This window comes from Oncorhynchus tshawytscha, linkage group LG26 (assembly GCF_018296145.1).
Source record: "Oncorhynchus tshawytscha isolate Ot180627B linkage group LG26, Otsh_v2.0, whole genome shotgun sequence".
Lineage (NCBI taxonomy): Eukaryota > Metazoa > Chordata > Actinopteri > Salmoniformes > Salmonidae > Oncorhynchus > Oncorhynchus tshawytscha.
In genome coordinates, this window is record NC_056454.1 from 25,174,835 (window position 1) to 25,188,890 (window position 14,056).

The 14,056-nt window shown below is 42.7% G+C and overlaps 1 protein-coding gene across 1 annotated transcript in view; it reads right to left on the reverse strand.

The window, feature by feature from the left end:
• Window positions 1–14,056, reverse strand: part of LOC112225027 (unconventional myosin-XVI-like) — a 180,939-nt gene that overhangs the window by 105,291 nt on the left and 61,592 nt on the right. The window contains 5 exon segments of the mRNA XM_042306657.1: window positions 1,282–1,347; window positions 4,017–4,127; window positions 4,302–4,449; window positions 4,596–4,746; window positions 7,780–7,855. Coding sequence (XP_042162591.1) covers window positions 1,282–1,347; window positions 4,017–4,127; window positions 4,302–4,449; window positions 4,596–4,746; window positions 7,780–7,855 — 552 coding nt within the window.

The window sequence follows — 14,056 nt, forward strand, 5'->3', positions numbered from 1 at the left end:
AAAACTGCTCCATCTTCAAGTTGGATGGGTTCCGCTGGTGTACAGCAATCTAAGTCATACCACAGATTCTCCATTGGTCTGGGCTTTGACTACGCCATTCCAAGACATTTAAATGTTTCCCCTTAAACCACTCGAGTGTTGCTTTAGCAGTATGCTTAGGGTCATTGTCGTGCTGGAAGGTGAACTTCTGTCACAGTCTCAAATCTCTGGAAGACTGAAGCAGGTTTCCCTCAAGTCCCTGTATTTAGCGCCATCCATCATTCCTTCAATTCAGACCAGTTTCTCAGTCCCTACCGATGAAAGATATTCCCACAGCATGATCCTGCCACCCCCATGGATGGTGTTCTCGGGGTGATGCGAAGTGTTGGGTTTGTGCCAGACATAACGTTTTCCTTGAAGGCCAAAAAGCTCAATTTTAGTCTCATCTGACCAGAGTACCTTCTTCCATATGTTTGGGGAGTCTCCCACATGCCTTTTGGCGAACACCAAACATGTTTGCTTATTTTTTCTTTAAGCAATGGCATTTTTCTGGCCCCTCTTCCGTAAAGCCCAGCTCTGTGGAGTGTACGGCTTAAAGTGGTCATATGGACAGTCTCTTTGTTGCCTCTCTGATTAATGCCCTCCTTGCCTGGTTCATGAGTTTTGGTGGGCGGCCCTCTCTAGGCAGGTTTGTTGTGGTGACATATTCTTTCCATTTTTTAATAATGGATTTAATGGTGCTCTGTGGGATGTTCTGATATTTTTTTTACAACCCAACCCTGATCTGTACTTCTCCAGAACTTTGTCCCTGACCTGTTTGGAGATCTCCTTGGTCTTCATGTTGCCACTTGCTTGGTTGTGCCCCTTGCTTACTGTTGTTACAGACTCTTGGGCCTTTCAGAACAGGTGTATATATACTGAGATCATGTGACACTTATATTGACCACAGGAAGACTTATTTAACTACTTATGTGACTTCTGAAGGTAATTGGTTGCAGCAGATCTTATTTAGGGAATTCATAGCAATGAGGTTGAATACATACGCAAGAACAAACTTTTCCGTTTGACATTTTTTGTAATTTTTTTGAAACAAGTTATTTTTTAAATTTAACTTCACCAATTTGGACTATTTTGTGTATGTCCATTACATGAAATCCAAATAAAAAGATATTTAAATTACAGGTTGTAATGCAACAAAATAGAAAAACGCCAAGGAGGATGAATACGTTTGCAAGGCACTGTATGTCAAATGTTGAAGGGACACAATGAGATCTTGTTGGTTACTGTATAGTGTGTACTCACCAGTGAAGAGTAAATGGGGAGCTCTTTGTTAGGATTGACCAGGAGGAGAATATGCCCGATGTAGGTCTGAAAAAAAATAACTTGCATTACTTCTTTAACCAAAGAGACATACAGTGAGTGAAATGCATCTCGTTAATAAAATAATGGATTATTACAGTTGAAATACTGTAATATCAGGGGTATACATCTCATCCTGATCTATTGGCGTTGAGGCATCTTGTCTTGACCTGAAACATGGTCAAACTACCAGCCACTAAACTCCTGGGGTAAACACAGAAGTTCACAAAGCCCCATCCCTTTCATGGAGCCTGAAGGTCAACTTAGCACTAACTAAATCCCTTCCCCAAACACAACGAGGGATGGGAGAGGCCTGTGTCAGCACTAATGCAATGGCAAACATGACAACAAACACCATTATGAGGATGAGGAACTCATTACGAGGAACTCTTCACAAAAGTATTCTCCCACGCTACCACAGCGTTGGATATGCTCATTCCCAAATACACGCTCCTGGGGCATGCATACTCTTTGGCGAACAAGGAAGTGTGATAGAGGTAAGAAAGGCTTTTCTAATGATAACTAAAATTACTAAAACATAGTCAACAATATTACTGTGATGAGCTTCAGGGGTTCACGGGATATGGCTGAGACATATGAATAGAATATGTTGCCAAATAGCGGTCTGCTCGGACATGAGACCCTGTCAACGTTTGAAAAAAAATCTATGCAACATGTAATCAACATGACATTTAACGGCAACTAACACTGCAAATCACTTAAAAAACATTACCACCAAAACCCATTTGAATAAACAGAAATAGCAAAAACTGCATGGAGATAGAGAGGTATTCTTATTCTATTTCAATAGCTATTCCTTCTTCCAACACACAGACCCTGAGGCTGTTTAGATAGGCTACTAACTGCCAAAATCCCTTCCTCTGACTGAGACATACAGTAAACCCTAACCCTTACAGCTACTACTGTACAGTTACAAGCTGCTAGCCCTACCTCCCACACAAATACCCTGAGGTTGGCTAATTGCTAAACGCTAACCCTCTGTCCCATAGGAGTGCCCTGCTGGGGTTGGATAGGACGTGTTATCACTAAAACGCTAACATGCTGCTTTGCCTATCCTCAGGCCTGGGCTGAAGGTTAATGAGTTTCAAAGTTACCCACACACACTGTTCTAAGGTCAGTTTTGCATTTTAACCCCTAATGGCAGGATTAGATTATTCTAGATCTGTGTCAGGGGGTAACTTTAATGCAAAGCAAGTTAACTGTGACCCTTACACTTAATCACATGCTCTCAATCTCATATAGTAGCATCAAGAACAAACTGAAATTCCACTCCCTCACAACCACCATCAAATCCTCCCAACTGTCAAAAATCCCTCCCACAACCCTCTCCAGTCCCTGGGCTTGGCTGTGTACCATCCCTCCATCCCAGCACAAAGCAGCAGGCTGGAGCCCAGTCATCAAAGTCCCAGTCTCTGACCACCCTGCTGGGGAGCATATGGAACATTACAATGGCTTTGTCCTCCCTCTCCTCCATCTCTTCCCTCTCTCCATGGTTTCCTCTCTCTCTCCCTCCTCCACCTCATGCTCCTCTCTCATCCGCCTCCTCTCTCCATGCTCTCTTCCTCATCTTCTTCCTCCTCCTCCTCGCCCAATATGCTTATCTTTTCCCATCATCTCTTTCTTTCTTTCCCTTCTCCTCATCTCATTCTATCCCCCTCTTCTCTGTCCTCTCTCAATCTACCTCCTCCTCTCTTACCTCCCCTCCATATCTAACCAGCCAGTCTCTCCTCCATCTGTAGTTCAGTAACAACAGGCTATTGAAGCCTCTTCACACACAGTGATGAGAATAACCAGGCTGTTCCACATTGATCTGGCTCCTGTCTTTAAACAGCACAGTCTCTCATGCTGAGCTATAAGACCAGACAATAGACTCAGGGAGATTGGGACAATGAAAGGTGGTTAAAATGACCAGAAGCCGAAAGGAAAAGGGGTGTACAGTATTTCTTATAAATGCAGTCATGGATTTCTTCCATCGAACCAAACCAGCATTGATTCTCCAACATAGGAAATGTCTATTTTGTGTATGTATAATGTGGGTGTCTGTGTATCCGTGCATGTCCATGTGGCTCTAGTAGTTACAGTATATTCATCCCCCCAGCTATGACTCAAAGTCTCTGGGCAGCAGACAGTGAGTCTCCTGGGCCACCTTCCAGACACCAGGCCCTGGCCAGAGCTCACACAAATCCATCACACAACAGCCACTATCCCAGAACAGAGAGCTGAGAGGGGGTTGGAAGACTGACTCAAAGAACGTTACCACCCCTACAACTCACACTAGCACAGTTACCATTGCCTGGCCTGGCAACAGAGAGACCAAAAACAGGACTCCCTCCCCTGTCCCAGCCATTGCCAAAACCACCCATCTCTGTCACTGGCCTGCTGGGCTGGAGGGTGCTGGTTCGCCTCCCCAGCTCTGAATCTGGGCAGAGTCAAGGGGAAAGACTGCCCATTGTCCAAGCTGACATCTCATACATCACTCCAATTGTATGTCAGTGTGTCCATGTGTGAATGAGTGTGTGTGTGTGTGTGTGTGTGTGTGTGTGTGTGTGTGTGTGTGTGTGTGTGTGTGTGTGTGTGTGTGTGTGTGTGTGTGTGTGTGTGCACGTTTGTGTGTGTGTGTATGTTTGTGTGCATGTTTGTGTGTGTGTTCTACCTACATAAATCTGGTCATTGCCAAAGCGTTTCTGCATCTCGTAGAGCAGGCTGCTGTTTGTGAGTTCGCTGAGAGACGCCAAGTCATCATTAGGCGCTGGAGGCATCAGCTTCACCTGCAACACAACACCGCACAGGTTACCATAGCAACCACACATGGATTTGGTGCATGTGCACACTTTTTCATACTGTACATGTAAACTTTTCTGTAGTAGAGATGTGAAGTATATAGCAGTAGTGCACATATTGAGTGTACACTTAGATGTAGTGCAGATATTGATTGTACTTGCCTGCTCTAGTTTGCTGTAGGGTCCTGTAGGTCCCTCCAGACCGTTGTCCAGTGAGGGTTGTCGGCTCAGCCCCCCTCCCACCTCACTGAACATGGCACACCTCTCCAACAGACTGTCCCTCTTAGAGAGGGACATGGACAGGGGGGTTCTACAGGGTAGGGGTGGGGGTAATAGGATTACTACGGGTATCATTTGCTTTTGAATACTGATATCGAAACACACTTGAACTATAATTAATGCATAATATAGATAAGTGAGGTCATTTGATCATTTGATGAGTTGATAAAAACTCACAGGTTCTTGACGAGGATGGTGTGGTCGTGTGCGCCTCCATCGTAGCGCTCATCTGACGGTGGCGGGGGGACAGAGGGGTCCTTCAGTCTCTCTACCCAGCATTCCTCTGCTCTCAGCAGCATAGCCATGATGGGGTCAGATGCTGCTATGCCTGGAACCAGGACAGAGAGCAGAGCTTTAAGTGAGAAATATGTGATTCTCTCTGTCTCCCTGTGTTGTCACATCTATCCCTGAGTTAAGCCTACATGTTAGAATGGACTATAGATTACTGCTAGAGAGTCTGTGTTGTGATTACACCAGGGGATGGGATGGAGAAAGGAGGGGGCCGCAATAGGCCTAAAGTATCTCACACTATGATGGGGAGGTTGGTATGGAGAACATGAGTCTCTCTCCTCTGCTTCCATAATTGAGGTCAACTGATGTTCAATGCTTGAGACAGTCTTTACATTACACACTACAATTGCAAAGTTTCATTAGCCATTCTCTGGGGGTTTCATTGCTGTTGCATTTCTGCTAACACATGTGGTTGCTAAGAAGCAGCTCTTGTAGAATGTTGTCCATAGTAGGACTGGAAGGATCCCAGTATTGCGATGCACGTTAGTATCGTGGTGGCAAGGAAACAGAACAGCAAGCGGATTTCACTTCTTCAGGAAAATAGCCCCAATGTTGGAAACAAACATCATTTATTTTATGTACAGCAGGTTTTTGAGTTTGGTCTGCTTCGTGTTTTCTTTTTTGCCATATAAAAATGATTGCGATAATGGTATCGTCACAGACCTAGTCCATAGCTGCTCAAAGAACAAAGTCTACTTTCCCTGAGGAGTTCTATATGTGTTGTTCAGCTAGGGAGCCCAGGGCTATAGGCAGGTAAGACATAACATCAGTATCAGCAGGAGAGTGTCTGTTAATAGATACGTCTCTGTAGACAGAGAAAATAGAACCTACATGAGCTCTATTGTCTATGTGTTATCGCAAACAGCGACAAGGAGCAACAGTCTCTCAACTCCACACACACACACACACACACACACACACACACACACACACACACACACACACACACACACACACACACACACACACACACACACACACACACACACACACACACACACACACACTTAGATTCATTGAGAAGGAATCATGTTAGTGTGGTCATACTCTGATAGTCTCTTCTGCTTCTATACACAAATGACAGATAATGCACTTGAGTAATGATATTCTACCTTGATACACATTATGGAATGAATCAAATTAGTTCTGATGATGAATTCTGAACACTTCCATTCTATTCTCTCAGTGTGTGTGCGTGTTTGTGTGTCCAGAGAAAGATTCAGGTAGAGTAAGTGTTAATTTTATGTTTTGTTAATGGATGAGCTTGTCCTCATGGGGCAATAAATTATAATAAATAATATTATAATAAATTATAATAAATTCGGAAATTATTCAGACCCCTTGACTTTTATCACATTTTGGCACGTTACAGTCTTATTCTAAAATTGATAAAAATATTTTTTTTTCTCAGCAATCTACACACAATACCCCATAATGACATCACAATACCCCATAATGACAAAGTGAAAACAGGTTTTTAGAAATGTTTGCACATTTATTAAAAATCAAAAACACAAATACCTTATTTACATAAGTATTGAGACACTTTGCTATGAGACTAGAAATTAAACTCAGGTGCATCCTGTTTCCATTGACCATCCTTGAGATGTTTCTAAAACTTGATTGGACTCCACCTGTGCTAAATTCAAATGATCGGACATCATTTGGAAAGGCACACACCTGTCTATAGTTATAGTTATATATGTCTACAGTTGACAGTGAACGTCAGAGCATAACCAAGCCATGAGATCAAAGAAATTGTCCATAGAGTTTCGAGATAGGATTGTGTCGAGGTACAGATCTGGGGAAGGGTACCAAAATATTTCTGTAGAATTAAATGTCCCAAAGAACACAGTGGCCTCCATCATTCTTAAATGGAAGAAGTTTGGAACCACCAAGACATTTCCTAGAGCTAATTGCCCAGCCAAACTGAGCAATCAGGGAGAAGGGAACCAAGAACCCGAAGGCCACTCTGACAGAGCTCCAGAGTTCCTCTGTGGAGATGGGAGAACCTTCCAGAAGGACAACCATCTCTGCAGCATCCCACCAGCAGCATCATGATGTGGTTTTTCAGCGGCAGGGACTGGGAGACTAGTCAAGATCGAGGCAAAGACGAATGGAGCAAAGTACAGAGATATCTTTGATGAAAACCTGCCCCAGAGCACTCAGGACCTCAGACTGGGGCGAAGACTCACCCTCCAACAGGACAACTACCCTAAGCACTCAGCCAAGACAATGCAGAAGTGGCTTCGGGACAAGTCCGTAAATGTCATTGAGTGGCCCAGCCAGAGCCCAGACTTGAGCTTAAGCTCAAACATCCCTGGAGAGACCTAAACAATTGCTGTGCAGTGACGGTCCCCATCCAATCTGACAGAGCTTGAGAGGATCTGCAGAGAAGAATGGGAGAAACTCCCCAAATACATGTGTGCCAAGCTTGTAGCGTCATACCCAAGAAGAATCGAGGCTGTAATCAATGCCAAAGGTGCTTCAACAAAGTACTGAGTTAAGGGTCTGAATACTTGTCTAAATGTCATATTTCAGGTTTTTAAGAAATTATCAAACATTTCTAAACCTACTTTTGCTTTGTCATTTTGGGATATTTTGTGTAGATTGATGAGGAACAAAAACAATCTAATCCATTTTAGATTAAGTCCTTAACATAACAAAACGTGGAAAAAGTCAAGGGGTCTGAATCCAAATGCACTGTATAACCTCCACCTCCGCAAGCACGCGCATGCACACACACACACACACACACACACACACACAGACAGACACAGACACAGACACAGACACAGACACAGACACACACACACAGACACACACACACACACAGACACACACACACACACACACACACACACACACACACACACACACACACACACACACACACACACACACACACACACGTGGAAATGAATTGGTTAGATTGTGTGTGTTGGTTCCGTTTTATCAGATCACTAGAACAGTAGGCTAGGCAGACACAGCTCAACTGGACCAATGAAAATACATTTATTTGTTTCAATACCACATGCTTAAATTGAGTATGTATGTCAGTGTGTTATACCTGAGGGCTTGTCTTGGTTGCAGTTCAGGAGAGTTGGGTCTGCTCTGTGCTTCAGCAGCTGGCTAACGATGCTTGTCTGCAGGGAGAGATGGATCAACAGACACACACCTTCATTATTTCAGAGAAAATAAAAAAAGACATGGAACTGCATTAGATCACAGCTTGCATGCCTTCCTCCCCAAATGTCCTTGCTGTGTTCCATATCTACAAAAACAGTTGTCTGATATGTAGCTGTCATCATCTCCTCTCGCCCCTAGTCTCACCCTTCCGTCTTTCTGCCTCAGATCTCTTTATTTTCCTCTGTTGTCTTATATAGATACTTATTTCACTACAAGCCTATTACTCTTTCCACACATTTCTATGTCTCTATGTCTCTATGTCTCTCTCTCTCTCTCTCTGTCTCACTCTCGCAATTCAATTCAAGGGGCTTTATTGGCATGGGAAACATGTGTTAACATTGTAAAAATTACACATACAGAAGTTTCAAAACAATAAAGACATTACAAATGTCATATTATATATATATATATATATATACTGTTTATATATAGTGTTGTAACAAATGGTTAAAGTACACAAGGGAAAATAAATAAGCATAAATATGGGTTGTATTTACAATGGTGTTTTTTCTTCACTGGTTGCCCTTTTCTTGTGGCAACAGGTCACAAATCTTGCTGCTGTGATGGCACACTGTGAAATTTCATCCAGTAGATATGGGAGTTTATCAAAATTGGATTTGTTTTCAAATTCTTTGTGGATCTGTGTAATCTGAGGGAAATATGTCTCTCTAATATGGTCATACATTGGGCAGGAGGTTAGGAAGTGCAGCTCAGTTTCCACCTCATTTTGTGGGCAGTGAGCACATAGCCTGTCTTCTCTTGAGAGCCAGGTCTGTCTACGGCGGCCTTTCTCAATAGCAAGGCTATGCTCACTAAGTCTGTACACAGTCAAAGCTTTCCTTAAGTTTGGGTCAGTCACAGTGGTCAGGTATTCTGCCACTGTGTACTCTCTGTTTGGGGCCAAATAGCATTCTAGTTTGCTCTGTTTATTTGTTAATTCTTTCCAATGTGTCAAGTAATTATCTTTTTGTTTTCTCATGATTTGGTTGGGTCTAATTGTGCTGCTGTCCTGGGGCTCTGTGGGGTGTGTTTGTGAACAGAGCCCCAGGACCAACTTGCTTAGGGGACTCTTCTCCAGGTTCATCTCTCTGTAAGTGATGGCTTTGTTATGGAAGGTTTGGGAATCGCTTCCTTTTAGGTGGTTGTAGAATTTAACGTCTCTTTTCTGGATTTTGATAATTAGTGGGTATCGGCCTAATTCTGCTCTGCATGCATTATTTGGTGTTCTACGTTGTACACGGAGGATGTTTTTGCAGAGTTCTGCATGCACAATTTGGTGTTGGTCCCATTTTGTGAAGTCTTGGTTGGTGAGCAGACCCCAGACCTCAAACCATAAAAGGCAATGGGCTCTATGATTGATTCAAGTATTTTTTGCCAGATCCTAATTGGTATCCTCTCTCTCTCTCTCTCTGTCTCCCTCTCTCTGTCTCCCTCTCTCTGTCTCTCTGTCTCTCTCTTTCTCTCTCTCTCTGTCTGTCTCGCTCTCTGTCAATTTAAATTATATTCAATTCAAAGAGCTTTATTGGCATGGGAAAGAGATGTTTACATGCCAAAGCAAGTGAAATAGATAATAAACAAAAGTGAATAAAAAATGAACAGTGAACATTACACTCACAAAAGTTCCAAAGGAATAGAAACATTTCAAATGTCATGTTATGGCTATACTGTACACAGTGTTGTAACGATGTGCAAATAGTTAAAGTACAAAAGGGAAAATAAATAAACATAAATATGGGTTGTATTTATAATGGTGCTTGTTCTTCATTTGTTGCCCTTTTTATTGTGGCAACAGGTAACAAATCTTGCTACTGTGTTGGAACACTGTGGCATTTCCAATAGATATTGGAGTTTGTTTGTCTCTCTCTCTGTCTCTCACAAAGCCTATTAATCCCCCCCCCCCCACAGGGTTGCGACAAGCAACACCTGTGTGATATGTGAGGTTAGAGATGTGTGATCTGTGATTTGTGTATGTGTGTGTTATTTGAAGTAGGTGTAATGTGTGTAGTGTGTGTGATGCGTGTAATGTCTGTGATGTGTGTAATGTGTGTGATGTGTGTAATGTATGTCATGTGTGTGATGTGTGTAATGTATGTAATGTGTGTAATGTGTGTGATGTGTGTAATGTATGTAATGTGGGTAATGTGTGTGATTGTTGATTTATGGTGAGACATGCCAATGGATGGCATGCCCGAGGCAGCATGTGAGAGATTGTCTGTCAATGCCTGATCCACACACACACGCATACACAAGCAAATCACAATGAGATGAAAATGACTAAGATCACAGACATGGCCATGCATCAGTATGACACTGGTCTGTTTGAGCAGGGGTCTCCCCAAACTGTGGGGTGTGCCCCCTAGGAACTCAGTCCGGTATCAAACTTACTCTTGAAAGTTGTGATAATATAATGCAAGGTGCAATTTAGAAAGTAGTGCATCATCAGTTCCTTTTGTCATGTTCGTCATCATGCTAACATTTTTTTTATTTCATTTTTTTGTTGTTACTGTTGTGGGGGTCAGGTGAAGAAGTTAGCGAACTCCTGTATTAGAGTATGCATCATAGCTCTGTACTATATTGACATGCTACAGTACGTCCTCCTCTATTCCCGCTCTGCACTACTAGAGGTCAGAGGTCTTTTATTAATCACATTACTTATGGTCTCTCTCTCTCTCTCTCTCTCTCTCTCTCTCTCTCTCTCTCTCTCTCTCTCTCTCTCTCTCTCTCTCTCTCTCTCTCTCTCTCTCTCTCTCTCTCTCTCTCTCTCTCTCTCTCTCTCTCTCTCTCTCTCTCTCTCTCTCTCTCTCTCTCTCTCTCTCTCTCTCTCTCTCTCTCTCTCTCTCTCATGCTTTAAAATCAATTTTGGAGTACAGTATAGAGAGTGACTCAGCATATTCTACCACAGTGTAACCTATGAACCTGGATTCACATTGGGAACAGTGGGCCAGGTTACAGGCCACCGTATGTCCACAAGGTACACCCTCACATACTCCACTCAACACTTTATAAATGCACCCCCATCACGTCACTATCGTCACGGTAGTGACCCCCTGGCTGGGGTCAAATGTCAGATTGAACCAGGAAAATGTCAGGGAGACGTGAAAGTGAGTGAAGGAGAAACAGAAGCCTAATAAGCAACAGTAATAGGCTACAGTCCATGGGAGTCATTTACCCAGGATAGTGAAATATTAGCCTATTACGTGTGCCAGTGAAATACAGGCTATGATTACACAGGGTTCGCTGAGTTTACTGTATGACAGTATGAGCTAATGTTACTGTGACTCAAGCAAACAGCACCTAGCAACAGTATGACCCGTAAACAACAGAATACTACTGACCTCCGTTCAGTACTAATGGGGAGTAGAGATGGAATTAAGAGATGCATGAAACACAACTGTACTCATAGGGTACAGTTTTACATCCTTTTGAGTTTTTAATTAGATTACCTAGTCTAATTACATAACCCTTTTACTTAACCTATAAAACATACTTGTAATATAAAGTGTTGCAGAGATGAGGCTGTTCCCTTCTCTCTGAATGTGCCTGCTGATGCTAGAGTGACAATACTGCAGGTATAATCAAATCAAATTTTATTTGTCACATACACATGGTTAGCAGATGTTAATGCGAGTGTAGCGAAATGCTTGTGCTTCTAGTTCCGACAATGCAGTAATAACCAACAAGTAATCTAACTAACAATTCCAAAACTACTGTCTCATACACAGTGTAAGGGGATAAAGAATATGTACATAAGGATATATGAATGAGTGATGGTACAGAGCAGCATAGGCAAGATACATTAGATGGTATCGAGTACAGTATATACATATGAGATGAGTATGTAAACAAAGTGGCATAGTTAAAGTGGCTAGTGATACATGTATTACATAAGGATGCAGTCGATGATATAGAGTACAGTATATACGTATGCATATGAGATGAATAATGTAGGGTAAGTAACATTATATAAGGTAGCATTGTTTATATATTTACATCATTTCCCATCAATTCCCATTATTAAAGTGGCTGGAGTTGAGTCAGTGTCATTGTCAGTGTGTTGGCAGCAGCCACTCAATGTTAGTGGTGGCTGTTTAACAGTCTGATGGCCTTGAGATAGAAGCTGTTTTTCAGTCTCTCGGTCCCAGCTTTGATGCACCTGTACTGACCTCGCCTTCTGGATGATAGCGGGGTGAACAGGCAGTGGCTCGGGTGGTTGATGTCCTTGATGATCTTTATGGCCTTCCTGTAACATCGGGTGGTGTAGGTGTCCTGGAGGGCAGGTAGTTTGCCCCCGGTGATGCATTGTGCAGACCTCACTACCCTCTGGAGAGCCTTACGGTTGAGGGCGGAGCAGTTGCCGTACCAGGCGGTGATACAGCCCGCCAGGATGCTCTCGATTGTGCATCTGTAGAAGTTTGTGAGTGCTTTTGGTGACAAGCCGAATTTCTTCAGCCTCCTGAGGTATATATACAGTATGTGTCAGTGTGTAGTTGGTATGCAGAGTGCAGCCCCAGGCTCCAGCAGGAAGGGCTCCAGTAGGTAGGGCTCCAGCAGGTTGGGCTCCAGCAGGAAGGGCTCCAGTGGGAAGGGCTCCAGCAGGAAGGGCTCCAGCAGGCAGGGCTCCAGCAGGTAGGGCTCCAGCGGGAAGGGCTCCAAACAATTCTCTACTACTCCCCTCCCCTGTCACTCTGCACTCAAATTCACTTATGTATGCACTCAGATAAACTGTGGAGTTTGAGAAAGAGAGGGATGAGGTATCGCATGGCAAGTGGTACCGATGTACCAAGTCTGGAACAGCTACTACCCCCAAGTCATACGACTGCTAAATAGTTAGTTAAATAGCTAACCAATAGCTACCCGGAATATCGGCATTGACCATTTTGCACTAATCTCTTTCGACTCATCACATACGCTGCTGTTACTGTTTATAATCTATCCCGTTGCCTATTCACTTTATCCCTACCTATATGTACATATCTACCTCAGTTACCTTGTGCCTCTGCATATCGACTAGGTACTGGTACCCCGTGTACATAGCCAAGTTATCATTACTCATTGTGTTTTTATACCTTGTGTTATTATTTTTCAACTTATTCCTCATATTATTTTTCAACTTATTCCTCGTGTTATTATTTTTCAACTTATTCCTCGTGTTATTATTTTTCAACTTATTCCTCGTGTTATTATTTTTCAACTTCTTCCTCGTGTTATTATTTTTCAACTTATTCCTCATGTTATTATTTTTCAACTTATTCCACGTGCTATTATTTTTCAACTTATTCCACATGCTATTATTTTTCAACTTATTCCACAAGCTATTATTTTTCAACTTATTCCTCATGCTATTATTTTTCAACTTATTCCGCGTGTTATTATTTTTCAATACTGTCTTTTGTCTCTGCATTTCACTGTTAGTGTGAACCTGTTGTTTACGAAGCATGCGACGAATACAATTTCATTTGAGATAGTGACGGTTGAGAGGTAACAGAAAGGAAGACTTTACTGTAAAACACACTTCAGAGAAGAAACCTGGCCTGGGGGTAGTAGAGGAACAAAGAAGGAAAATAACTGTTCTTAATATGAATAGATTCTCTTTGTCAGCACCCCAACCATGCAGCCCCAGAAATGTAATTACATATTGGACCGTGTCAGCAAGATTTTAACACGAACGCTTCGCTTTCCCTCAAAGCCCCCTATCCCTCTACCCAAATCTCCCTCTTCCCCACCCACCCGTCCTCCATCCATATCCTGAAATCAATCTCCTTCCCTGTGAGAAACACCATGAAATCGCTAAACTAAAAGGCATTAATGAATACATGCAGTGCCGTGCCAGCACTTTGAGCTAGTGTGTTTGATAGCTCCCAAAATACCTGTTTATCTGCAGAGAGACAGACAGAGGAGATTTCTGTTATACAAGTTATCTTCCATAGGTCTCAGAATGTGACTAGACAAGGTAAACAAATAAAAAAGCCAGCCAAAACTGGTCTAAAAACTAGCCAGCCAATACTGGTCTGTGAACTAGCCAGCCTATACTGGTCTAAAAACTAGCCAACCAATACTGGTCTATAAACTAGCCAGCCAATACTGGTCTATAAACTAGCCAGCCAATACTGGTCTATAAACTAGCCAGCCAATACTGGTATATAAACTAGCCAGCCAAT